Source organism: Cheilinus undulatus, linkage group 9 (genome assembly GCF_018320785.1).
Source record: "Cheilinus undulatus linkage group 9, ASM1832078v1, whole genome shotgun sequence".
Taxonomy (NCBI): Eukaryota; Metazoa; Chordata; class Actinopteri; order Labriformes; family Labridae; genus Cheilinus; species Cheilinus undulatus.
Window position 1 is genome coordinate 32,953,790 of NC_054873.1, and position 26,382 is coordinate 32,980,171.

General features: G+C 39.5%; 1 protein-coding gene across 2 annotated transcripts in view; it reads left to right on the forward strand.

Moving 5' to 3' along the window:
* Positions 1 to 25,252, forward strand: part of ldlrad3 (low density lipoprotein receptor class A domain containing 3) — a 154,605-nt gene extending 129,353 nt beyond the window's left edge. For both annotated transcript variants that reach the window (XM_041796205.1, XM_041796206.1), the window contains exons 5-6: positions 17,567 to 17,975; positions 21,102 to 25,252. In XM_041796205.1, the coding sequence (XP_041652139.1) occupies positions 17,567 to 17,975; positions 21,102 to 21,306 (614 nt within the window). In that variant the 3' untranslated portion in view covers positions 21,307 to 25,252. The remainder of the gene's footprint in view (positions 1 to 17,566; positions 17,976 to 21,101) is intronic.
* The last annotated feature ends 1,130 nt before the right edge of the window (positions 25,253 to 26,382 follow it).

Sequence of the window (26,382 nt, forward strand, 5' to 3'; positions counted from 1 at the left end):
TAGCCCGTCCTTCACAACTATTGAAAGGGTTTCTAAAAAAAGAGGGAAGAAACTCCCACTCCTGTACCTCAGTGGAAGCAAACATGTTACAAAGAGAAGGATGAGTGATGGACCTTTCTGTACCCACTGTGTCTGATTCTCTGTGATACACAGGGAAAGCGATATTCATAGCACATCTTTTCAGCAACATTCAAAGCTGTTTATCCACGGATATACCTTAGTGACGCTCACCACAGCGCTGCAGGGGAAACTGTTCTTTCCTGCCTCTCAGTTCTCCCATTTTTCCTCATCGACACCAAAGTTAACTTTTGTGGTGTCTTTTCTTTTATATGTTTCATACTATGACTTTTTTAAGAGTCTATTTTAATGGATTTATACAATTCTACACTTACTTTACTGTATCTTTGCTGCTGCTGGAATCAGGGCAAGAAACTATTATACATCACTTAAACAAGTTTTTGTTTTTTTTGCCTTGTTTCAGATGTACTTAAACAGCATAAAATACTGTTTTTAGTTAGTTTGGAGTTAATTTGCTAGACTTTGTCTGGGTCAGATTTAATGATCTTGTTGGATTAACATAACCTCTGTGGTATGTGAAGACAATGTGGAGTCCCTGCACCAGTTGCTCGAAGTTAATTGACTATGTTAATAATAATTAATCTTTTTTTATTTTAACGTCTAATGGTTTCAGCCTGTCAATTTTGATTATCAGCCGCTTTCATTTTTATTTTTAAGTTTTCATTCATCACCTTTCAATAGTTTCAGGTTTGGACTGTTGGCTGGTTGAAATAGGTTATTGTGGTTGCGTCATATTGGGCTCTGTGTAAGCAGGGGGGATGGATAACATTCATATTAGTTGTGGGCTGGGCAATCTTTGTGCACATATTGAGGCTGCATGCAACCAGTCAATCGTTTTTTATTGGAATGGTGCCATTTCATTACTAATGTTATTTCAAGACTCTTCACAACGAGGACCAGTCTAGAGTGTGTACTCTGATGCCATATTAATTACAACTACCCAACATTCAAGCTTTCTACCTCCTTCCCTCCAGTGTATGCTTTTCCACTTATCATTCATTCTGTTACTGAGCAGTAAGCAATATTGTTCAGCATAGTTCTGGGCAATAATGCTCATTCACTATCTTGCCACATCTTTTTGGGTCATGACATGCCACCTGAGGAGAAGAACTGATTAGATTTTGGGAGTGATCCGGATCACCGTCTGGTTTCAGGAATTTTTTAAAGGATTCTGTACTATTGGGAGATAGGGCTAATGGCGGAGGTCTGCGCTCTTCGAGTGCTTGTCTAGTTTATTTATTGAATCTGTATTGCATCTTGAAAAATCATTGAGGGCATTCCCTTATTTTCAAGGATGTTGAGAGTACAATCGATAAAATGTATTCAGCAGAATAATACAAAGACTATCAACAGCAAAGTTAAAAACAGTCGGATTCAAATCCAGAATAGTTTTAACCTGACACGCCAGTTGGATTTGTTTCACACATCCATCTGGAAAACTTCCATAGACGGTGTTTGGGAAAGGGCAAAGCCTTTGAAAAAAACTCGGAGGGTGACTGGATGAACCTTCTGTCTGTCACATCTTTGCGGGTCAATCAGAGCAACAAAACAATTGAGGTGCGCCCTTACTGAGGAGTAAACTCCATAGAGAACTGCATAACGGGAACCATGGCGACTGTAGACATGTCAGTTCATGACAGTATTTATATTTGGCTGTTCCGGGATCCCCGTGCCCTTCCACAAGCCTGGAAAGCAACAAGCAGGAACAGCACACATTCCTGCTTTTCTTGTGTCTACAAGGAAAGCATAAGGCAGGAAGAGAAGCAGCAAAAAAAAAAAAAAACAGCAGACATCAGTGACAACAGAATTACATTGATTAAGTCAAATATAGCATAGAGGAAGAGCTGAGGTGGAAGAGGGTTGCAAAAAAACAGCTTGCAAGGGGAGCAGTAGGCATGACCAGGCTAGGACAGTTGTTGAGTGGTTAGCCAATAGCGTGCTTAGAGCGAATCAGCTGGTCATCAGCTGATAAAGGCTTGCGTGAGATCTCCTGATCTTGATTTAATGGCAGTGCTCATTTCCGTGGCCTGCCTGAACAAACGCTCTACACTCATTGTGCCTCTCGGTTATTTAGACCAAACAAAACTAACTTTAAAAGAAGTTTAGTTGTGCAAAAAATGTATTCATGTATTCCTTCATTATAAATGCCAATCTTGCTAGCATCTGTCTTTTTATATCACCAAATCAAGACACAAAAAAGGCAGCTCTAGACCTCACTCTTTTATAATGTTCTCCATTATTTAGAGAGAAGAAGTCAGCACAGAATGGCAACATTGGCAAGAAAAACTTTCTTTTAACAAGCAGAAGCTTTGGGATGAACTACACTCCTTGTGACCAGCTACTACTGGGACTGTTATTTTGTATTCAATCAATTTTTAAAGCATTATCAGTGATTAGCTATATCTTATTTCTAGTTATTTGAAAATGACTTTAAGATAAAGGTAAAGGGAGTTCACTGTTCATCAGCTATAGAACCAGTAGTAGTAATAAAGTCAACATGTTACCTTTCTGCCAAAGCCAGTCAATCAGTTATTGTCCTTTTACCTGCCCTTCAACCCCCCCTTTCCCCCTACCCACCCTCCGTCTCTCCTCCTGCTCTGTGGATGTTCTCCAGATGCTCAAGTCATCCATTAACTCTAACCCAGCTCCCCTCCACTCTTTTAGCAGCCCACAGTAAGCTGTGACTGAGTGTTATGGGGGGGTCTGATAGTGGCAAGCAATGGAGCGGACAAGTTATTACAGGACAGGCAAATAGAGGCCCGATGAAGCATGAAAACCTCCCTTCCCTAAAGCACCTCAAACACACACACATATATACACACACTCACAAACACACTGTGTGATATATAGACAGACAGAGGGACAGTATTAAAGACAGGAAAACACAAATATAGAGGTTCACTCTCTGCTCCCCTCCATGAAACCATAAAGACATGCCAAAGTGTGTAATGAGAAAAAAGAAGATAGACAGGCTTATAGGATAGTACACACAGCCCGCACATTAATTCCTTCTTTCTGTGTGCTAGCTAACAAGAACAGACGCACAGTACATGACAGGGCACGGCAAAAGGAACAGGGTGACAGCCAGGGACATGAATATTAATACTCGGATGCTGGAGGGATCTGAAACCATCCTGTCACTGAGCAGTTTACATGTTATGCTTCCCAGCATGGCTTAGCAGAGCAGCCTCAATCAATCAATCTTTTATGTCCCACCAGGGGGAAGTTTGTTGGCAGCAAAGGTTGATATAAACAATAATGCATGACACAGGACAACAGGGGTGAACTCACAGTCGAGTAAAGGGTAGGCCTCAGGATAGGAGTAGAATATGTGTTGAATAATATTATTGCTGGTTAGGAATGTAAAGCAACAGAAATATTGACTATTTTTATTGGTTTGCCAAATAAAGGGTTGTCAAAACTTTTTTGTGATTATTCTCAGAATTTCTATTACAGTCAATCTCCTTTTTTGTTACATTTTGCAATACCACTATTGCTTTTTAAACTCTTTTTGTTTCATTGCAGATTTTTGTACCGTCTTAAACTAAGGGTCAATGACGTCCTGTTTGGATACAGACCTGATTTTATTTTAAAAGAATCCACCAAGCGAGAGTGTTGGGTGTATTGAAGATTATGGCATGAACTTAAAAGGAAAAAGGAACTTGTGATGGATTGAAAAGGAAATAAGGAAAACTTTTAAAAGTAAAATGTGTAAAGGACTAGTCTACTGAGCAGTCGGCGTTTGTTTGTTTGTTTTTTTAATTGAAATGAGACGTTAAGGAGCAGTGGTGGACTTATTAGTGGCCTAACCAAAGTTTGCTGAAAGAGACAATAAAGTGTGTGATTATGTGATTAATAAAATTAATTCACTATCAATGGACCTTTATTGCATCCCAAACAATGCACTAATGCTGACAACCATAAAAATTTATTGCAGTACTATTTTTAACCAGCAGAGTATGCTATATGCAGCGTTACATCTTTTCGTAGAGTTTTTAAAAACAAAAAGTAATGTTTTATTTTCAATCATATACCATAAAAATTTAAAGGTATTACTCATTATTGCATTTAATTTAATATAAAAGTAATGTCAAAATAGCTACAAATGTGTTTCCAGCAGAAAGATTTTCAGACTTTGCTCCAACCTAAATTTGTTCTCAGGTCTTTGCCGTATACAATGAACCATATTGTCTCCGAGCAAAGCAGCCCTGTATCCAAAGCCATTTATCAGTGTTTTCTTGTCTCATCAGTGAGGTGCAGCACACAAACCGACGCTATACCTTCTGGAGTGTGATGGTGAAAACAAACTATTATCATGGTAAGGCATAGACCCCATTTATGCTTGGAATTAAAGTTTGATCGGTATCAGGCTGCCTTATCTAGGCAAAGAAAATTGTTTGTTAATGGAAGAACACTATCAGCGTGTGACTAGATGGGCCAGACCACCTCTGGAGTTAATCTGGCTTGCAGAGTGATTGCATCGCATTAGTCAGTGTCCACTCATGAATTAGAAGTAGATTCTGTCTCTGCTCTGTGACTTTCCAAGATGAGATACCCCCAAAAAGCCAAATCCATCTCAAAATCACCAAGAAACACTGAAACAGTAACTGCTGCTGCAAAACACCATTGCTGTTAAACCAGGAACTTGTGTATATTTTGGAGAAAAGAAAAGGTGCAGTGTACAGTCAAATCTTTGCACTTACATTTGTTTTAACTGTTTTTACTCCTACCCTCTTTACAACTTTTAGAAACAACCCAGGAAAACCTGAGACTGTAATGACTGTCATTTTAGCCTCCGTTTCAATGCTCAGTGCAGTTTGAGGTAATCACAGCATCAACAAATGAGTAGAGAGGAGCGTACAGGGATGCAGTAAACAGCATGAAGCAGCCTTATTACAGTCACTAAAATCACACCGGTTGTGATGAGATTGTAATCATTGTTTCAGGACATTTCCAGGAACTGTGTGCATGTGTGAAAACAGCTGTAGTTAATGTCAGACAGACTGATACTTTATGTAGTTTTCATGGGCAACAAATGTTGTCTGTTACAGAGTAGTTTATGCTCTCAGTTGCCACCAATGTGTGAAAATACTCATAGGTGATTGGACGAAAGTTCTGTCTGTCACATTCATTACAGTACAGGCCAATCAGAGTGTCAAGACAAAATGAAGTCGTAGGCATACTCAGCTCTAGTAGTGAGGTTGACAGACAGGTGTGGCTTTAGTTTAAAGAATGATGGAGAAGCTTTCAGTGTGGCTCTGTGCTTTTGTATATTCCATTCAAGCTAATCACTCCAGCAGCAGCTTCTGTATATACTGACTCACTACAACAGCTCTGCAGGACAAAAACACCTTTTACATCATGACAAAGCTTTCTGTACTGTTCTTTGGTCTCAGATTTGTGGTCCATTAAAAAATAAGAAAATAAGAAAAATACTGCTATACTATAGCTAGATCCCAGCTAATCGCTACACCAACGTCAGCCATTGCTGATGGCTTTTAGTACATCTTAACCCTGCCGGTAGCTACCGCCTGGTTCTCCTCAGTTGCTGATTGGTCTGAACCATTTTTAGTTTGGCACAAACATTGTAGAAGATCAAAGATGATGATAGACCTGTGTGAAGTCTTCATCTGCTTTGCAGGGTTAATTTTTATCAGCTCAGGTCCGCAATTCTGGTCACACACTCCGTCTAAACAGTAATACAGCTGCCTGCCACTAATAGCCACTGTGGTTGTTCTTAATGATTTCTGCCTTGCTGCCTCAATGACCTTAAATCCAGTTTAGACAACTGCTTACTGCTTTAGTACCAATAGCATCTTGTAGGAAAAGTGTGGTAGAGCACTATTTTCATAAAGAAAATGGAGGTCAAGTTGTTCAGAAGCTGTGGTAATATATGAAGCATGAGTGGCAAATTTCAGCTCATAAATGTAAATGTTAACCTACGTAGTGATACGACCACTGCTAACTTTAGCAACACTCTGCAAATCAACTTTGTTGTTTTACTGTTGCAGTGTGAAGTTGGTCTACAGAGTGTATTTATTTGAGTTTAGCCTAGTCAGCTAAACACGGTTATATTTTGCATTTAATTGGATGGGAAATTATAAGAGGCAATATCAATACTGATCAGTAGTGATGGATGTGACCGATGACCAATGTTTGGAGCAGTTATGCCTTGTTATGACAAAAAAAAAAATCTTAATGTGGCAAAAGTAAAACAATACATCAGAAAAGATGTAGGAAAAGAAACAAGTTAGCTCTAGCTTTGTCAATATAAGAAAAAGCACAAAGCCATTTCAGAACACTGTAGCAGCAGGAAACAGGAGGTGATGCTATACACTTCCTGTGTCCGTGGCACCCAGGCCTCAGTGTTAGTGGGCTGGTAGTTGTGCGATGTAAGGCCAGACAGAAAGGGTTGTGGGCAGAACATTAGGTGAGACTGAGGAGAATAAAAATAAAATCAGAGCAGAAGACAAATCCTTGCAGTGAAGCCAAAGCATTCCTTTGATTTATTGATCTTGGCTGATTTTTGGGAATTAAGATGCCGATACTATAATCGCCTGCTATTATCACTAGTGGTATAGGGATCCAAAGTGACAAAGTGACTTTTGCCATGTTATGTAACCACGTATCTTTATGAAGCAATGGAAAACAAAATGTCACCCCACCGTGTAGTGTTCACTGGTAGCTGCCACAGTTCTACTGTTTTGCCTTCAGGCCTCTACACTGAAAACAATGGATTGATCCTGAGGGAAATTCAAGCATCCAGTAGCAACTTACAAAACCCATTACAAGAAACATCTGCTGCTCCCCTCTATATGTGCATGTTTATTCATGCAAAGATTTTTTTTCTAAACCCATAAAAAGATGAAAAATTTGACCCTAACCAGTTTAAATCAGACCTATACTCCAAACACATGCAGGAATGAAACTAAAAGACTTGCCCCTCTCTCTCCTCAGTGCTGCATATTAGGCTCAAAAATACGACCAAATTACAATGCATGAGAAACACAGTCCCAAAGAAAAGCAGAGCAGTGATAGTGTTATATCCCAGATGCAGACTTGAGTTTAATAGCAGGTGTAAACTGGGTCAGAAAGACAATAAAAGCAGGATAGTTTCAGTTTTATAATCTTTTTAGCATAGTTTATTGCAACCATATCCACCACTGTCACATTTAAGAGTTTGTTTTCCCCCTCTGGATCCAGACTAGGGTATACCAACCAACCCACAAGTTGCTGTTTGTAGTTTTCCCTCCATTTTTTCACTCTCCTCACCATGTGGCATGGGTTTAGTTAGCTCGCTCTGGACAAGGATGAAAGGCTTTCAGCATTTTTTTTGTTTGTGTTGCTTTTTTCACTTAAAGTTACTAAATATGTGGGGGCGTGGAAGTGTTTGAACTTTACTTTTTGATTAACTTTGTGTACAGTTTTCTCTCAAATGTGCCCATGTGTGCGGTAAGAGCAGGCTGTATGTTAATTACACGTGTGTGTAACTGGTGTTTGAAGCCAGATGGCCCGCCCCACTCAAACCCCACCACTCAACCCAGTGCTGGCCCTCCCCTTGCTTTGGATGCCTGCCCAATACTTAGAGATGGAGTGTGTATGTGTATGAGAGCATGGGTGTGTTTTCAAGATATGAGAGCAGTCTGCCCCCTTGTGGTTACATTACTTCTCTCTCAGTCCCCCACTCCTACTGGCCTTGCCAGCTGGGCTTCAGAGCTGGCTGGCCAAGCTTGTCACTGGTCCGGCCTCCTTGTTTTATTGCTCTGTAGATGTGGGCGTGACTGAGCCAACAGCCCTACACCTGTAATTAGTGTCATACAAAATGACTCTGCAAAAAGGGAAATTACTGCCGTGACCACACTCGACACGTAGCAGCACACCCAGGAACGCAGAAGTCAGATGATGATTTTTTTCCCACACTTTGGATGCTTTTAGAGATTGCACTTTGTGAATATGAAATGAGTGCAGTGCAGAGGGAGAGTAAAGAACATCTGTGCAGGTCCTATCTTTTCCCTTAGGAATGAGCCAGAAGGGGGGAGAAATATCTTCATTCCCTTTCTTTAGAGCTGTTTAAAGTGTGGCAATTAAGATACATAGTCCTTTATTCGCTCCATTTCTTTTCATTTTATTATGCTCATTCATCTTCAAAAAGAGTGTATTCTGACAGCTTTTTACTAAGATCATTCAGTGGCAGGTAGCCAACATGGATAAAGGAATGTGCTTCAGCTGAAAAGGAAAAAAAAACCCACTTGTATCTCAGCAACCCAACAGCATGTCTGTTGTTGATCTGCAGCATAGTTTGATTAAAGGCAGACAAAAGGGTGCTTCACAGCTTGTTTTAATCACGGCGTGCTCAATAGTCCATTGTGCGCTAACGTTGGTCCTCACTTTGCTTCAGTAGCTGCATACAATTTTCTGTTTGTGGCCTTGTATGTGTGTGCTCAGATGTACTGTTACATCTTGTTCTGTAGCTTTTTTCAATGGACTTTTTGTTTTTACATTTAATTTGATTATGAAGTTTTTTGTGTGAAAGCTCATTCATGACCATGGATGTATATTGGGAAAGTTGTGAAGATATTTTTATCTCTTTAATGAGCACATCATGTTTTTCAAGAATATACACAGTTATATTTTGAACACAGTATCATATAGCAACCTTTTTTTTTTTGACTGAATAGCGTGTAGTAATTGACTTGACTGTTTAACTCCATCACATTGTGGTGCTTTTTAAGTGTAGCCAGGGACTTTTTAACATCAGGACTTGCGTTTGTGAGAGAAAACAAATGATATTGACAATGAAAATGCTATATATGTGGATTTTCAGTTATTTGTTCCGGTTCCGATACCAATATCGGAAATACGTTCGGTACTACTTGAAATACAGGTATTGGTACCATCAAGTACACGAGTTTATGCAGCCATTCGATACCATATGGTTTAGTTTTATATTTTGTTTCATTTAGCAATGCTAAATAAATGATAAAAGCATCTTGGTATCACTTTTTTATGTAAGAGGCCTAAGCAAAATTCCATATCCTGGCATTTTATCAGAGCTCTGCTGAAATAAAGCGTCTGCACATAAATCGCACAGATTCCACCTGATTTTTGTGCCTTTCATATGGAGTGGCATGGGGTACCGAAATGAAGCATCGAAAATCTATGCGTTGGTACTAGTACCATGTTGGTCTTTTACTGTTCAGCAGTTGGACAGCTCTTGATAACTGCCAGGCATCAGTTCTAGTTATATCATTAAAAAAGCAATTTAACACAAACTTCTTTTTTTTTTTTAGTTGGTAAAAAAGCATAAGAAGAAGTTTTTTGTAGGGACTTAAACTCTACCTGGGAAATATTTATTTGAGGTGTACTTTGATTTTCCAGTTTGACTAACATCCCATCTGTCAACCTGGAGGAGGCGGAGCTTATGACCTCTAAGGTGCACAGTGGGAGACAGCTCAGAGAGTCTTATCGTACAGCCGATGTTGGAAATGGAAATGTAACGAGTGTTTTTCAATTTACAAAATTTGTGAGTAAAATGCTAGCTACCTTTAAGATATATTTCTCATTTTTTGGTGCTTAGCAGTCATTCTATTTGTCGAAAGACAGCTAACTTTATCTTTCCTAACAAGCTGAAATAAGCTAATAGGATTGTCCAGGGGAAAATGTAAGGTGTCCAGCTTTTACCTGATACGACCTCACCGAGTCAATCCTGAATCTCTGATAAGGTCAGTAAAAGTTCATGTAGTCTATTTCATATCACAGTGATGGAAAGAAAGAATAGTGTCAAAGAAAGGCAATGTTCTCTGCCAGGTTTAGAGAAGAAGCCACAGAGATGTGGAAGAGAACACAAGAAGAGATGCAGTGTGTTCTTGGTCCTTAGGGCACACAGCAGGGGTGTATAGTACTCTGTTTCTTGTAATTGATTTAAGACTTCTTTGGAGAAACGTGTGTGGAGTAGCTTTCTCAGCCTTTGCACATGATACACCAAAATCTTGTCTTCTTCCTCTTCCTCCTTTCGTCTAGCGTGTCCTATGTGGGCTTCCGTCCTCTGTCTGTCCACTGTTGTGCTGTTTGTGACCTCCCTATAATTCTCTCTTCTCATGCAGGGATAATAAGATTGATGCAGGCCACAGATAATGAAATGCAAAAAATATAGAGTGATGGACTACTGGAGAGATGATGAAGCTGTAAAAGAGAGAACAAGAGAGTGAAAGAGAAAGAAAGAGAGGTCTGATTGGTTTTACTGTTGATAAGTATTTTATGGAGTGTATAATCCAGCCTGAGAGCCGTTGTTATATATCATAAAGGCACGGCACATGTACTTTCCATGACTGTAAATTACCAACAAGAGGGAAAAGAGGCTGTGGAAGAGAGGGAGGGAGAAACAAAAGGCACATGAGTGGAGGAGAGGAGGGGGCACTCTGATGTAATTAAAGTGGCTGAGTTGAAAGGCTGCACCTTGCCCCCGTTCACCAGTGCTCAGCATATGGAAGGTTTATGAGTTTATGAATACAATATAGAAGCATTGTTAAAGGTGCCAGAGTCACTGGGAGGGCTGTATAGTGTGGTCACGTGTGCACCCTTTTAAACAAGCAGCCTCACCCAAAAATTCACCAAAATGGTAACTTCCCTTCAGTGTTCCACTTGTAGAATATTTGCATTATGTAGAAGTTAAACTTTAAAGGAGCATATATAGGTAAATACAACTTGTTGCAGTCATTATGTCAATTTTTTAAACAGAAGGAAGGCTGTACGACTTTAAACTAACAGATGTGGTCTTTCTTGTTTTTCTAAAGCAGCATCAAAGTTGAACCGTGTCAAAAATCCATGTATGTTGAAATTCAAAGCACGGCTCAAAGCAATCAAATAGGTGGTGCATCTATGTCCCAAAGCTTCCGGTGAGCCCATGTTCCTGAGCTGAGTAGTCTCTTTATAAGATACACAAAATACACAAGAGACACTTCAAAGAATTTTGCTGTATGTACTCAACATATTTTTAACATTACCTACCAAATGGTGATGTACTTCTTCAAAGCTATGCCTTCAAATTTGGCCCATTCCTCCATAGCTGGTGTACAGATGTTTGCTATTCGAGCTGTGTTTGAAACACCTGTATTAATTTGTTATTTTTGTAATCCAGGGAAAAAAGGTTGCTTGTAATGTGGAACTTATAGATGTGCGTGGGATTACTCACACAATAGAGGGTTTGCCTTGACATCACTTTCAGCGTGCAGCATGACTGTTCCTCTATGCTGAAAAACATGGCTGTCTGCTATATGAGTAGTGGACGAAAATTGGAGAAAAACAGACTAATGTCCACTTAAATTCGGGATATTTGGACTCAGCAGAGATCCATACTGCTTTCTTGACAATTGACATTAACCTGTAGCAGCAATATAACAAGCCAAATATCTTCCATGGGATTTGGGAAGCACAGTAGTAAGTGTAAAGTTGTGTTTTCTTCTCCCACAGTTTACTGGCTGTAATAACAGCAACATGAAGCGAGTGTTCACTTTGCTTCAACAATTGTTTAAAGATGTGTTTAAACAGATGGTTTCTGATTTTAGGTCCATGATGATTCAAAGAAGTGGTCTGTTACAGTAAATGTGGTCAGAGAAGCAGCTGAGTAGCATAAGCCTGCTTGTGCCACTAAGCTTAGCTAAGCTAAGCTTAATCAATGATAAACATGTTACCACTGACAAATCTTTCACACTAAAAGTCCATCAGAATTTTGCCCAAGTGCTCTTATTGTGAATGCCCACATCAGGAAATATGGTGTTTTCAGCACCAGCTTGACACACTTCAGTAAAAAGGGGAGTGAAACGTAAAAACCGAGCATATAACAAAGCAGGCTGCAGAGTCAAGCACTGCCATAATTGAGACTAGCTGATCTGACGTGAGCCTTCAACAGCTTACGGCCAGTTGATTTGCTCTAAGCCTACTGTTGGCTAATTGCACTCAGGTTGCCCACTTTACACTGCCTTGCCTGGTTATGCCCTGCCACTCTCTTTGCAAGCAGCTCTCTGCCCCTCCTCCACCCCAGCTCCTCCTTCATTCTGCTTCTGACTTAATCAGTGTCCTTCTGTTGTCATTTATGCCTATTCTGCTCTGGGTTTTTACTGCTTCTCCCCCTTTTCTTAGGCTTTCTTTGTCATCATAGGAAGTGCAGGAACATGTACTGTTCCTACCCCGCTTGTGGAAGGGCAGGGGGATCCCAGAACAGCCACATATAAATAACAGCACAGCACTAGCTTAACTGCTAATGAAGAAATCTTTATAGCCACAAATCATGTGTTTCTTGACAAAGTAGTCCTGACTAGATTGCCAGTTCAGTTATAAAGAAGTGAACACAGAGAGACTAAAAAATTCATTTTATGCAATATTATGTTCAGACATGACTTTAGTATGCCACCACAGATTTGCTTTAGGGGGTGAAGGAGATTTGCAACCACGAATATGCATTTAAATGCGTAATCTCTTGTAATTTTGCAGTACAGTGATATGACATGGTTACAGTCATATGAAACCTAGGCCATGTCTCCCAGGCCTACTTACTAATAATCAGTGCATATATCAGCCCTGCACAATCAATATCAGTCCACCCTTGCGTTTTGTAATCTCAAGCCTGGAACCTATATTAACAATGACATTTTTCCTCTATTTGGTAAGCCTCAAACTGGAGATTAAGGACACACTTTTAAGTTTTTGTTGTTGTTGTTGTTTTTTAAATCAATTGCTTTCCCTTGCTCAAACCTAAGAAAATATTGGCTTTACTTTGAAACTGCCCGTGAGAGACAGTTTCCTAAACCTTAGCTCTGATTGGTGAATTTGAGCCACTTAGAACTCTTTGTTCCGTCATGATTAGACTTTTTTTGGCTTCCTCCTTACCTCATGTGAGTCTTCCTGGTAGGAAATTCACTTATCTATGAAAGCATGTTTCTTGACTGACTGTAAGACATGCAGCAGGAATTCAAAAGACCAATTTCAGCTGTAATTGAATTCAGTTTTCATCCTTACACAAGCCAACTGAATGAAGTAAAAGGACAGATTCCTTTACTTATGACATTTCTTCCAAGGTCAACAGCATCCAAACGGTTTCGCTTGTGTTGGACTGAAGGAGATGTACTCGAGCCTTTCATGTCATGTTTAACAAGACAGAAATGCTTCTTTGATGTTCAGCTTTGATCGTGACAGTTCACTCAAACACATTTGGTACAAAGTTACACTGTCAGAAATGTTAGCATCACCCAGAGCTTTATTGTGTTGAACAGACCTGTCAAAAAAAAAAGATCTTGGTGACGTTAAGAATTTTCTAAGTCACAAAACAATTAAAAAGGAGGTTAATTTTCTGAGTATATGCTGGTCTTTCTTTAAGCAGGCAATGTGTTTAGACAAGAAGAAGTCACATCAGTGTTTTGATTGTGTAGCTTTTCTTTCATCTTAAACACAACGACTGGCTTTAGACAGAGGACTTTGATGTTTGAATCAAATCTTCAAAGAAAATAAATTTACAAATGGAAACCAAAGGTAACAGAGAAACGTCCTGGATCCAGCTGTAAAGTGTGAATTCATCTGTGAGCTGCTGTGGTTTGATAAGGACTCATCTTCTTTTGAATCAGTATTATCATTGTTGGCATGAGGCACCCCTCACCTCGCTTTGCATTTAATGATCACACCTTTCTTTGTGCCATGACTTCAACTAAGAGCTCAAAATGGGCTGAAACACGAAAGGGAAGCTCAATCACACTCCCAGCGGGGGGGCAGAGACACACAGGACCTCTCTCCTTTGACAGAAAATAAGAGCTCGCTCACTCTCTTTCTGTTTTTTTTTTTTTTTCTCTCCCTGTCTTTTCATCTCCTGTGTGATTTGAAACAGCCTTTCAGGCCTCTATCGCTAATGTAGCGAATAGGCTCCCATTGTTAATGTTACAGCATTATGAGTTCCTTTTGTGTATGCTTTTTCTGCTCCCAGAGGACTGCACTGAAACCTGATAGGCCGCATAGGGTGGCAGCGGTGGGATCTCTTTATTTGAGCTTTTTTACTAGGTAATTATGGAAATAATTCATCTTTGTTTTGGTCTTTCTCTGCTGAGAGTCCGGTTCATAATTAATTGGTAGCGTGAAGGACTGGCCAATTTTAAATCACAAGGGAGGGGTCGAGGGGGGCTTGTTTTATTGGCTGGTGGCTGGTTGGGGCAGCGGGCGGGTGGAGCATCTGAATTAGATTAGATTTAATTAAGCTATGGGGCCCCCCAACTACACACTGGTACATAAATAGGCTGTATGCCAGCCTGGTTGTTGTTAGGGAATTCAACAGTATGTGTGCTCACACTCACACACAGCCGAAGACTCCCACAGGCCTTCAAGGTCAGGTTGACAGGAAACATGCAGCATGGTGAGCTGAATGAAAAGAAAACAGGTTCAGAAAAAAGTCCTCTTCTGATGATAGCTAACTGCTTTGTCCCCATGGACACGGTGATGAAAACCAAACTATAAGGATCTTTCTGACCAAAACACTCTTCTCAAAGAATAAACTTGATAAAATAGAAGCAAAATAACTGGAGAGGAGGAAATATCTCTCATAATTTTGACTTCAAAATGAGGAAAGATACAAAGTACAGTATGATGCAGTACGTAATTTTACCAAACCGAACAATTTATTGTCCCTTCGTGGAAACTTGTCTTGACACTAGTGTTTAACACTTGGGCTTGGCTCCATCTCTTTAGTTTTACCCTTATCCCTTGTTTTTAAGAGCCCCCTTACCCTTGAAACATAATTACAAACCATAGCAAAATGGGACAACCATGCTTGTTTGTGGTAGGGGCAAGCAGTGCAGAGGGATTGCGCCTTAGCTGTCCCTACAGGGGAAACAATAAATAAAGATGATTAAACAAACATGCAAACAGAGAGGCACATAGCAATGAATATTACAAAAAAGCATATGTGCACATAGGCCATATTGCACAAAAATATGCAACATAAACACAAGGTAAGAAAGGCCATGCTGTCTCGACTGGCAGAAACATAAAGTAAAAAGAGGACCCCAATTCAGAACAATAAAAACTATTTATTTTAACAAAACAAGAAAAAAAATAAAGGAAATTAAAACTTTATGGGCCATCTGGAAAACTCAAAATTCAAAGGCAAAATAAACAAAGTCCATCAAACATGGACAAAAAAACCCCTCATAAACACCAGGGAAAATTTGCAGACAGCAATGGGCTGAGACGTACTAGGTGTGGCTGTTAAATAATGAGACTGGGCTTATGAGGATAAAACCACATAGTTCATTGTCACACCAAGTGTCACATATTAAAGGCCGGGTATTCACACACAAGTTTCCAATAACTGACATCTTTAGTTCACTGCTAGCAAATGATTGAAGTGCACATGGTTTTGCTAAGGCTTAAAAGCTGAACAGGAATGAGAGAGTACCTGCAAAGCATCCAGTCAACTTCAAAATACAACACAATGCACAGACTGCAAATCGACTCACTGTATCAACATGATGTCACATCCTGAGACACAAGCCACAGGTCATCAGTTTGTCAAGAATCACAGAGGTCATAGGCGCTGATTTTTGCAAGCTAAAACAGGAATTTATCAAGATGTCCTGTTTCAAGCATAAACTTTTGAAGACATCATAGAATAATATTGAAATGAATGCAAATCAGCCTCAGAAAGGCAAAGTAATCTGTTGTTTACATGCAACCCGTTGGACTCAGTTGTTGTCATATGACCTCACAATTCCTCTGTAGACTCTTTACAGGAAATATCCAGCCCTAACCCTGGTTAAATCTCACTTTATAAGAATGTCCAGGCTAGCTGTTGTCCCCCATGTTTTCAGTATTTAAGCTAAGCTAAGCTAACTGGTTGCTAGTTTTACCTTCATGTACTGAAATGAGAACAAATGCTGTCCAATCTCATCTAAAAAGAGCAATCCTTACTTTCCAAAATGTGAAACTGTTCCTTTAAATACACACTGTGACCTCATTTAGTGTTTGATCTCAGCTCCAGCCCATATTAACAGAGATATTAATCTTCAGGGAATCAGAAAGCGGAGTTCTCTGTCATTGATACTGTTCTTGTGGATCAGACATGTAACTCAATACAGCAGGGTCACTTCAGTTGACTCTTTGCAGAGCTGTGCACGTTTCCCTGAATTCTCTGAGGCCCTGTTGCTTCAGCTTGTACATGTGGGGGGAATATCTACTCCGTGCTAAATGCAATATCCCCCAAGAGCCTGTAAGTCTATGTAAGTCTGGAATACTTCAAAAAGCTCCAGAACTGCCTGCCTACTTTGCACTTTTTGGGTCTAATCCTTACAGATGGAAGCATTTTCAAACTACCGATTCAACCTGGAGATATTTCATAATGGCCAATTTCTGGTAAGCTTTCTGGGCAGTATCCTCGGCCGTCTACATGATAGCTTGTGGACAGAAATGTGAGTCCTTTTAGGTGTATAAAGGAGTTAATAGGTTGTTTTTTCGATGTTGTCCGGAGAACATTGGAAAAAAATCTCTTGAGTGTTTGAACTTTTTACGAGGCAAACATAGGTTTGATGTTTACGGGCGCCCAAGGCATTTGTGTAATTTAAACTCAAACAGCTGCTGTAAAATACTTTTATGTTGCACATTTCTCATTAGCACAGCCCTGCTGCAGCTAGCTCTGTCATAAATACAATTCCTTCCTCCTTCTCCCTTTGGTACAACAGTGCTGGGTACCGGTAAGCACCAGAAACACCATTTACATGAGCCTCGACGTGATTGAAATTCTCCCTCTGTAATATCAGTCAGCGGAAATGTTTAAGTACTATTCCCTTATCCCATCTGGAATAATAACCTGCTCCGCTCTTTGGAATTACAGTAGTCCCTTCCCTCATTTCAGGCAGCTCTGCATTTTTTTACAGCTGGCCACGGCTCTCTAAGTAGTTTGCAGACATCCCCTTCTCCCCCCTGCGACAAACATGGTAATCTGTGACGGCCCCTGGTGTTCCTCCGCCTTCTCTCATCTTCAATGCTCAGCAACCCAAGTCGAGCTTTATCTAAAGCTGCTGTGAGCTGTTATGCCCTCGTAAAGAATTATTTAGCCTCCTTGTTTCTTCTCTTGTATTTTGTATAAAGGGTGAGGACATTACTTTTGAACTAAGGGCTCACAGCTTGCCTCTGCAGTATACACTATGCTGCTTGTTGTTCTTGTCCCTGGATCCTCTGGAAAATGAATGCTGTTTTGCTTATTATGTTGCATTATCATATCCTGCCTGTATTAAAACACAATGCAGGATAAACCTGAAATACAGTTTAGCCCTTCATAATCATGTCTTCATTCCCATAGCTCCACAACAAACACTCCTTTTTCTGGTCTTTAATTCTCTTAGATGTTGCTCCTCTTCCTCCTCTTCATGCTTAATTTTTCTTTTTTTCTTTCCAGATCTCATCCTCTCTTTCTCAATCCTTAATTTGTTTTGTATCTCTTCGTCTCTGCCAACAGAAGCTCCAGGGCAGGAATTTGTCACGCTGGACTACCGTCTGCGCTACTACCCCAGCATCACCTACGCCGTCATCGGCAGCGCTGTCATCTTCGTCCTAGTGGTGGCACTGCTCGCCCTGGTGCTCCATCACCAGAGGAAGCGGAGTGTCCTGCTGCCCAGGGGCGTGAGAGGGAGCTCGCATCACCATCATCACCACCATCAGCCGTTGCTGCTGTCCCGTCTTGTCATCTTGGACCGGGGCCACGTCCACCCAGGAAGTTCAGGTCTCTCCCCTGACTCCCCTACCACAGTCGGGCAGTGCCGCTCCACCCCTCAGGCACTGCAGCTGCTGTCTGGGACACTTTATCCTTCTGGACTCTCCTCCATGGACTCACCTCCATCATACTCACAGGCTGTTATGGACGTTAGGTGAGACAAATAAGGATATAGACAGCTGCATGAAAGTTTAAAATCCTTTATCTGAGCCCTGTAGAAGTATGAAAGTTGTCTTTTTGGAAAAGTTACATCTAATGCACCATCAAACTTTGATATAAAGCCCAGTTTAATTCGTTTTAATCTCTAAAACCCACCTGCATTTATTTTGAACAGATGTTGTATGAAATAGGCTTTTGGTTATTTCAGAACAAAACTTGAGCACTGTAAAGATTAGAAAATATAGAATAAAGAATGTTTTCTGTTAATAGGTTATTAAAAAACATATCAATTATGAATTATTTGTGCTGTGCAGAGGCCTATGAAGCAGCCTTAACATATCAGTGTGGGTTGTATTTGTCGTTTAACACACATTTTATACCGTAAAGATCTTTTTGCAGAACAAAAGAGGCTGTTTTCATTGTTATATCAATCTTTATTTCCATCCAAAGCCAAGCAGCAAAGGCTTTATCATCCTCCCTTTCACAGGCCAAGGTGTAACTTCCTTTATTCCTCATCATGATCAACTAGTAGGAGGTTTTAATGCCAAGCTATCCATTGCTTGCATGCTGTGGATTCATTGGGACATAAACAGCAGCTGATCATTCACCCTCTTCTTCTGTACAGCCAGGGCAATAACTAAATACGATGTATGGCATCAAACAGTGTATTTATTTATTGTTTATTTGGCTGTCTGACCAGACAACCAGATAAACAATGAATAAATACAGGATTCATCTGAGACCGACGATTATTTGTCAAAACTTGCGGCTGTATTTTACAGCATAGCTCCTCTTGGTCTCCTTTCATTATACTGAGCCAAGTACTGGTGTCATGACACAGCTCAAAAGACATGACAGAAACATGGGAGACATACAGTTTTACTAAAATAGAAGAAAGAACCAAATAAAAACACAGTGCAGCAAGAAATCAGCCTAGATGTTTAAAGGTTCTGGAGGTAGACTGCCATGGACTTGACACCATGCCCCTTCCTCACGTTAAACTATATAAAGCTGAAGAAACGGCTATCTTTCTGGCCAGTAAAGTCCACAGCAGAACAGGTTCCAGTGTCAGTTTGGAGCTCCTCTACTCTAGTAAACCAGTTAAGCACGCTACAAGGAACTGCATTTGCCAAGAGAGCTTCTGATTAAGGCATTTCATCTGCTCTTCTTTAACCCTTACAGCCCAAAGCTGTTTTCTAAACCCCTTTGTCTCACCCAGACTTATTGCCTTAAAGAGCTAGTAAAAACATCAACCCCATGGTGCACAGGCACCACGGACTGATAAACATCCTTTTTTTTTTCAGAAAAACTTGGGCTGTAAGAAAATGTGTGCTCTAGTAATGTAAAAAACTTATGGGACTGTGAAGACAAATAAAAAACCTAAATGGCAATTAAAAATCAAACATTTTATGTGTGACACAGTAAATAATAATGACTAAGACTTTTTGCAAAAACTTGTTCTTCCATCTCTTCAGGGCCAAAAAGTTAAAAAAAAAACATCATTCTGTGACAAAGGTCTTCAAAATACTGAAATAGTTACAAAAAATTGTGCTCCTTTGTATTGCTGGTATTTGAGCCACTTCTCAAAGCCGTCCCTGTCTGCAGTGACACAGAGATCCACATCACAGGCTCTCTGTCTCTCTTTCTCTCCATTCTGCCCTGCATGACCCGCCCAGGTAGACATGTGCAGTTTAACACAGCATGACACAACGACGGCACAGCCTGCCATTGGTTAACAGCCCTCACAAAGCATTCTGGGAAAACAATATGGTGGTTAACATTAGCCGCAAAGGCAAAAAATTGATTAAAAAATGAATTAGAAGATATTCAATGTTGGATTTACTTCTGTGGATTTAATCTTGAAAAGTCACCCAAGTTTCAGGCTCCCTAGAAAAGCTACTGTAAGGGATTTGAAGGCATCTGAATGGTGAAACAGCTTGCTTCAAGAGTAAAAATAGTTTTTTAACCAATTTATGGTTTAAAAGTTATTAAAGTTTTTATGAACTCGTGGTCATAACAATGTCGGGCTGACAGGGTTAAATCAAATAACTATTTTTCAAAAGATATATTTTTGGGTTTCTTTGTTCATAGAAGAGGACAGTGGATAGAGTAGGAAACAGGGTTGAGAAAGTCACATGCCAGACCTGGACCCGGGCCACCATGTACATGGGGCGTGCCTTAAACCACTCTGTCTTCTGCACCCTCAAAATAACAACTTTTAACAAAACTTCTCCATAAAAGGAAAGCTTGGACATAAGTCATTAAAGTAAGTGGCTGTCAAGGCAGAGTCAAGGTTTTAGAAAAAAAATATTTGACATGTATTTTTACTTTTTTGTAGTTGAAATTATGTCCTATCTGTTGACATGGAGGAGGTGGGGTGTATGATCAATACTGCAGCCAGTCTCCAGGGGGAGCTAGCTCTAGCTAGTTTAGCTTTACTCCCAAGCAGCCCTTCCTCTATCCATTTAAATATACAGTTTATGGTCTAAATATAACCACACAGCTGGAAAGCTAAAGAGACTTGTTGTTCACTGGTAATTGAGATCAGCCTTTATTTGAAGATATATAGTAGTGTGTTTAAACAGACATAGATAGATCATAGAACTTTCGTTTGATTTGCTTGCAGGATAATTTTGATACATCAATCAATTTTCTCCCATACAGACAACCCTGCACTAAGAACTACTAAATATATATCTCATTCAATCAGTGTTTGTCTCTGTTGTGCTTTTTATAGTTTACAATTAGTTTATTTTCTAATCAACTGCCTGCTCATTCATAATTTAAAACAGAAAAATTTGACTGTTTTAAAAGGTGATCCCTAATATTTATTCTAAAGCCCAGAAAGCTTTTGAGCATTTGCTCAATAACGTAGATGAATATAAATAATAAAGATGCGGTAAATGAGCTATTTAGTAAAAAATACTGTGCCTTTTTAATGTGAGGCTAAAGACACTACAGTTTTACTACTTTGTACAGTAGAGAGTATTTTTTCTCAAACAGCATCTCTGCTAGCTGCTGGTTCCAGTCAAGAACTATAAATCACAGTGTCCATATGTAATATCTCGCAGCTCTGACATCATGTCCCTCCTCTCTCTGTTTCCTCCATTTTCTCCCCCAGTCGGCCTCCCTGGTTTGATCTCCCTCCTCCCCCCTACCTCCCAGACGGGGAGCTTCCATCAGAGGGAGAGTTGCCTCAATACGAGGACCCACAAGACCCTTTGAGCCGCCCTGCAGCACATCAATCTGCACCCTCCACACCCAGAACTGTGGCCTCAGGCGCCCAGCCGAGTGCAAGCCCCAGAGAAGAGTCAGACCAGCTGTAGCCGCTCTTTTGTAGACTCTGAAGACTCAGAGAGTAAAGGACTGAAGGAGCGGGCTGCAGGGCCACATGAGGCTGGGACAGTCTGGAATAAAGAGGAGGAGAATCAGCAGGGACATGGAGACTGCAGGCTGAACAGAGCTCGTCACTCACTGCCTGTACATTGTTTCACTGAGCACTGTGCTAAGACCAGTGCCTGTAAAGCTGACCTGGTGTGCAGGCGCCACCTAGTGGTGTCACAGCATCACTACTTCTTCATGAGTAACACATTAAAATAATGCATCATCAGTTTTAGTCTGTTGAAATAGGCTGCACTTACAGTAATGACATTTTTACCTAACTTTGACCATATCTGAGTCTCCTACTACCGTTCATTCACATTTTCAGTGCTCTGTTAGTCATTGCTTCCTTTGGTGTCATGTTATCATTTTGATTGTTCTGACTCACTTCACAATTCATTCAACAGTGTTTTAGTGTAGAGTTTATGGGAGCTCATTTTTGTGAGTGAGATGTTGGATAATATTTTTCTGCTTAGAGGTACTTCTACATTTCAGGACTTAGTTTATTCAGATCATTACATGTAATGTGCTAGATTTTAAACACATTTTGAAGCTCTTATGAGGTGTAATATTTAAAGCTTGTAACTGCTGCCATAAGTTAGGAGCAGAAACCACTTTCATTCATGTTTTCTACTTCAACAATTCACAATGGGTGATACTGTTGGTTTTGAAAAGTAAGCAGGGCAAGATTTTTTCACTAGAACATGACCTAAGCATGTGCAGGGCAAGATAAGCTAGGAGACAAAATACTTTGCTTTTTCACAGAGGGCGCCAAAACTAACATGGACTGAAAGTTCCTTCAGGGAGCTTCTAGGGGAAACCTACATATTACAGTGTTATACCTTACTGGTTTAACAGTAGTGTCATATTTGTGATGTACAAAGAAAGCCATTTGGTTTCTACATTTTGAGAAAATTCAAACGGTAACTCCACGTGTAGGCTGCCTTTGTTGTGCAGTTCACTCTGGTTGATGATGACAAATTCGAAATGCCCTGCACTTGAACGTGATGTGCGTTTAACCACCCTCTGTATGCATAATTTTTTATCATCCATTTTTCTGATTGTCCTCACCTTGATCTGTGTGACAGTAACTTGCTCCTTATTATTCTTCCTTATACTTAAAAATTTACTGCACTTCAATTTAAAAGGGCTTAAAAGATGGAGCTCCATAGTATGAACAATTCATAGTATCCATAGCATGAACAATTAAGATATGATACGATACGATACAATATGATATGCCTTTTCTGATCCCCCATTGGGGAAAGTTGGTTATTGTAACAATTTTTAAATCCCGCTGTCAAGAAAAGAGAGCAGAGAAAAGGTGACGGACACCACTTTTTTTGTTAAATCCTTTCTTGTTTTTGTGTTGTTTTTGTTTTTAAACAGCAATTAATGCTGTACTGTGGACTTGTTACTGAGGTATTATCATACCGGCAGATTTTGATACCGTTACATCCCTACCATTCGGAGTTGACAGTGGCTCAGTAGCCAGAGTCAGCTGTCTCTCAACTAGACAGTCGGTGACTTCTGTAGTTGAATGTTAATGTGTCATTGGGCAAGACACTTAACCCCAAATTACTACCATTGCTGCATCAGTTATGTGTGGATATGTATGGCTGCATATGAATGGGATTAGTTATACTGATGACAGCCTCCACCTTCGGGGTACGAATGTGGATGAATGTGATGTGAATGGGTAGATGTGACCTGTGGCTCAAAAAAACGATTTGGAGTCTGACTACTAGAAAAGTGCTTAACAATCTTAAACAAGTCTGTTTTCTATGAACAACCAAGAATGCCTTGTACAGCAATGGTAGCCTACATGTGGATCTCATTCATTACTCCCTATTCCCTATAAATAATGTCAAATGTGGACTATATAGTGTACTTACTGGCACAAAGACAAACTGGTTTCAGTCACTACTCCAACCATGGACAATGATGTAAACACTGTTTCATAATTAAAATGTGTTGCAACGATGGCTGGGTATCAAAAGTAACTGTAGAATTTCACTGAAAGCTAATACTATGCTCAATGCATTTTTACAAAATATTAAAATGATCGTTAAAAATAAAGTTCTGTGAGTTTTTAGCATAGCAATGATACATATTTTTGTGCCATTTCTCATTTATCCATGCGTACATATCCTGTAATGGCCATGTCTCAGTAACAATAAGGAAAAAAAAAATTATTCCATTTAAAATCCTTTAGGACAAGATAAAAATGTAGGTAAAAATTCCTCAAATAGTAACTTGTGTTTATGTTCAGACAGGTCATTCTCTCTTTCATCTGGCTTGAATGAGAGTAGTCACAAGTAATTTTCTGCTTGTTAAAGCTTTGAACTGCAGTGCATGATGGTAAATGTTGCTGGGATAATTGCTAGTAGGTGTTCACTGCCATTGACTAAGCATTGTTGGATACAATGAGAACATTATATAAGCTATAATGATACTCAGAATTCAGATGGCACAGCATAATAGTGTGTACTCACTTTAAGTATATTGTGATACAGTGATATGCATACAGTGATGGTCACTAGATACTGCATTACATTGTGAATAGTGTTGTCTCTGACAGTCAGTGGTGCAAATTTCTCAAAACGTAGAAATTTAGAATGTTTCTGTTTTACAACTAAAAGCACACATGTTAATCTAAAAAAGTCAACATGTTTAATATGTGGGGCTCTTATAAATACTAAAGTATTACTGACCGAATTTAGCAGCCAAACAAAAATCCATCCAGCTGTGATTATACAAAACAAACAGAAGTACGCCTGCTTCCTGGCAATGATTTGATCTGAATGGTACTTAGTAATATTTTTACAGTACGTCATGCTAAACTCAGAGTTAGCAATAGTGCAAAGTTATTCTAAATATGCTATAATAGTTTTGTGTTTTTTTCACAGTAATTCAACAGCCTTTCTCGTTTTTATTAGGTTGAAAAATGTGAAGAGGACCACTGAGATTTTTAAACAATGTTTGGCAGAAATTCTACAAGTATTTATTCATAGGTAGTTATAGAAATCATTCCTCCAAGTATAAGAGCAACATGTGTTTACTAAGATAACATCAGACCATCATTTTTTTTTACACACAGTCAAAACAGAAATACAGATATTCTTCTGAGGCCTTATTTCCTGCCTGTTTATTGTTTGTGCGTTTGTATAGGATTGACCAACTTATTTATAACACCTTTAAATGTCCGTCTGTACTGAAATCACAAAGCACAATCAAACAACAGCACACATTTTAGCATACCTGGATTAGCTTTTACTTTTGATTTTGTAATGTATATACCTCCAGTTTTGTGTATTTTTGGTACATCCTCCTCTGTAGTATTACTATGACTGCTAAACATCCATATCTGAAGGATCCTTTATTACTTGTACTACCTGTTTTGTATTGACATTTTTTGTTCATTTCAGAGTTGTTGGTGTGACACTGTACATATAGGGAAAGATCTATTTAAAGTAGAGTTTAAATTGAGATTTGAATGTTTAAATGTGTTTGTGTTTTAATTCTCTGGCAGTGATCGAGCTGGAAAACAATCAAACCAAAGATAATCATTAATACACGAATATGACCCTCCAAAGGAATGATTCTGTGTCCCAAGTGTTTGTACTTTTATAGTTTGGAAGCATATAAAGGATTATTGAATTAAAAAATCATCATTGTTATATTTGTTGTAAAACTGGAAAGCATTTCTCAGGATAAATTTATGCCAGTCTCTCTCTCCTCGTTTCTATCTTCATTTGTTGATGTGGAACATTAAAGATTGAATGCCATGTTTTCCTGATCCCATGAGGATATTTACATATCTGTGACGCTGCCTATCTTGATCTTTTCATCTCTTGTATTCTGTATATTGAAAGTAATATAAAATTCTCACTCAGATCCTGTGCGTGAGTCTTTCTATTACATTTCTCAGTAAACTAATATACCATATGATATGGTTATTGGAAAACTGCCGCTGTACTATGAGTGTTTGCCTTAGACACACAGAGCGTAGATCACAGATCCACATGTAATAAAGATTTAGCGCGCTATAGCTCTCTAAGTCAACACTGTTGATGGACAGAATGAAACGCTGCCTGATGACGATATAACAATGCTGTGTGTAAATGAAAGCCCTGCAGTCAGAATGATTCTTAGCTGAACACACTGAAACTCACAGAAGTAGTTTTTTCAAAAATGCACCCAGAATGATGAACTGTTTTTTAATTAATCTTTTTAATCCATGAAAACATGAGCATCATTTAACTGTGGCCATTTTTCAAGGTTGAAGTGTTTAGTTAATGAATGTAATCTATTATTTCTATACATGGGCTGAACAGCTGTAAAGTGGTTGGCACCATCACATCACAGCAAAAAGCTTCCTGATTCAAATCCTTGTTGGGCAGGGCCTTTCTGTGTGGAGTTTGCATGTTCTCTCTGGTTACTTTGACTTCCTCTCACAGTCCAAAAACATGCTTGTCAGATGGATGATCAGTCAAAATAGTCTATAAGACTGAGTGTGATTATGCCTGGTTTTTTGTCCTCCTTTCTTGACTTGCTGCTGGAAGTTACCAGCTTTTCCCCCTTTATTTGAAGGATAGGACAGAACTGGAAACAGTGGTGAGAGAGTGGGTAATGATATGCCGTGAAAGAGCCACAGGCCAGAACCCAGGCCGCCCTTGTACATGGCACACAACCTAACCACTTGGCCACTGGTTTCCAACCTGGGGTCCGGGACCCCATATGAGGGGGGCGCCTGAGATTTCAGGGGAAGCATGAGGCTCTGTCTGCTTTAAGGTTGCCAAAATTAGATTACCTACTAACTAAAAGCAAAATAAAACATGTGAATGGTTAATGCAAATGTTTCTAGGTAAGAAAAACATTGTGTGGGGCTTTTTTATTTAGATTTGAAAAATTAAAACTATTAAATTTGCTGTTAATTTTTGACATCCATGTATCACCTTTTGTTTAAGTGGGTCCTTGGGGTCCTCAGCCCACTTTCTTTACAAGTAAGGGGGGCTCAC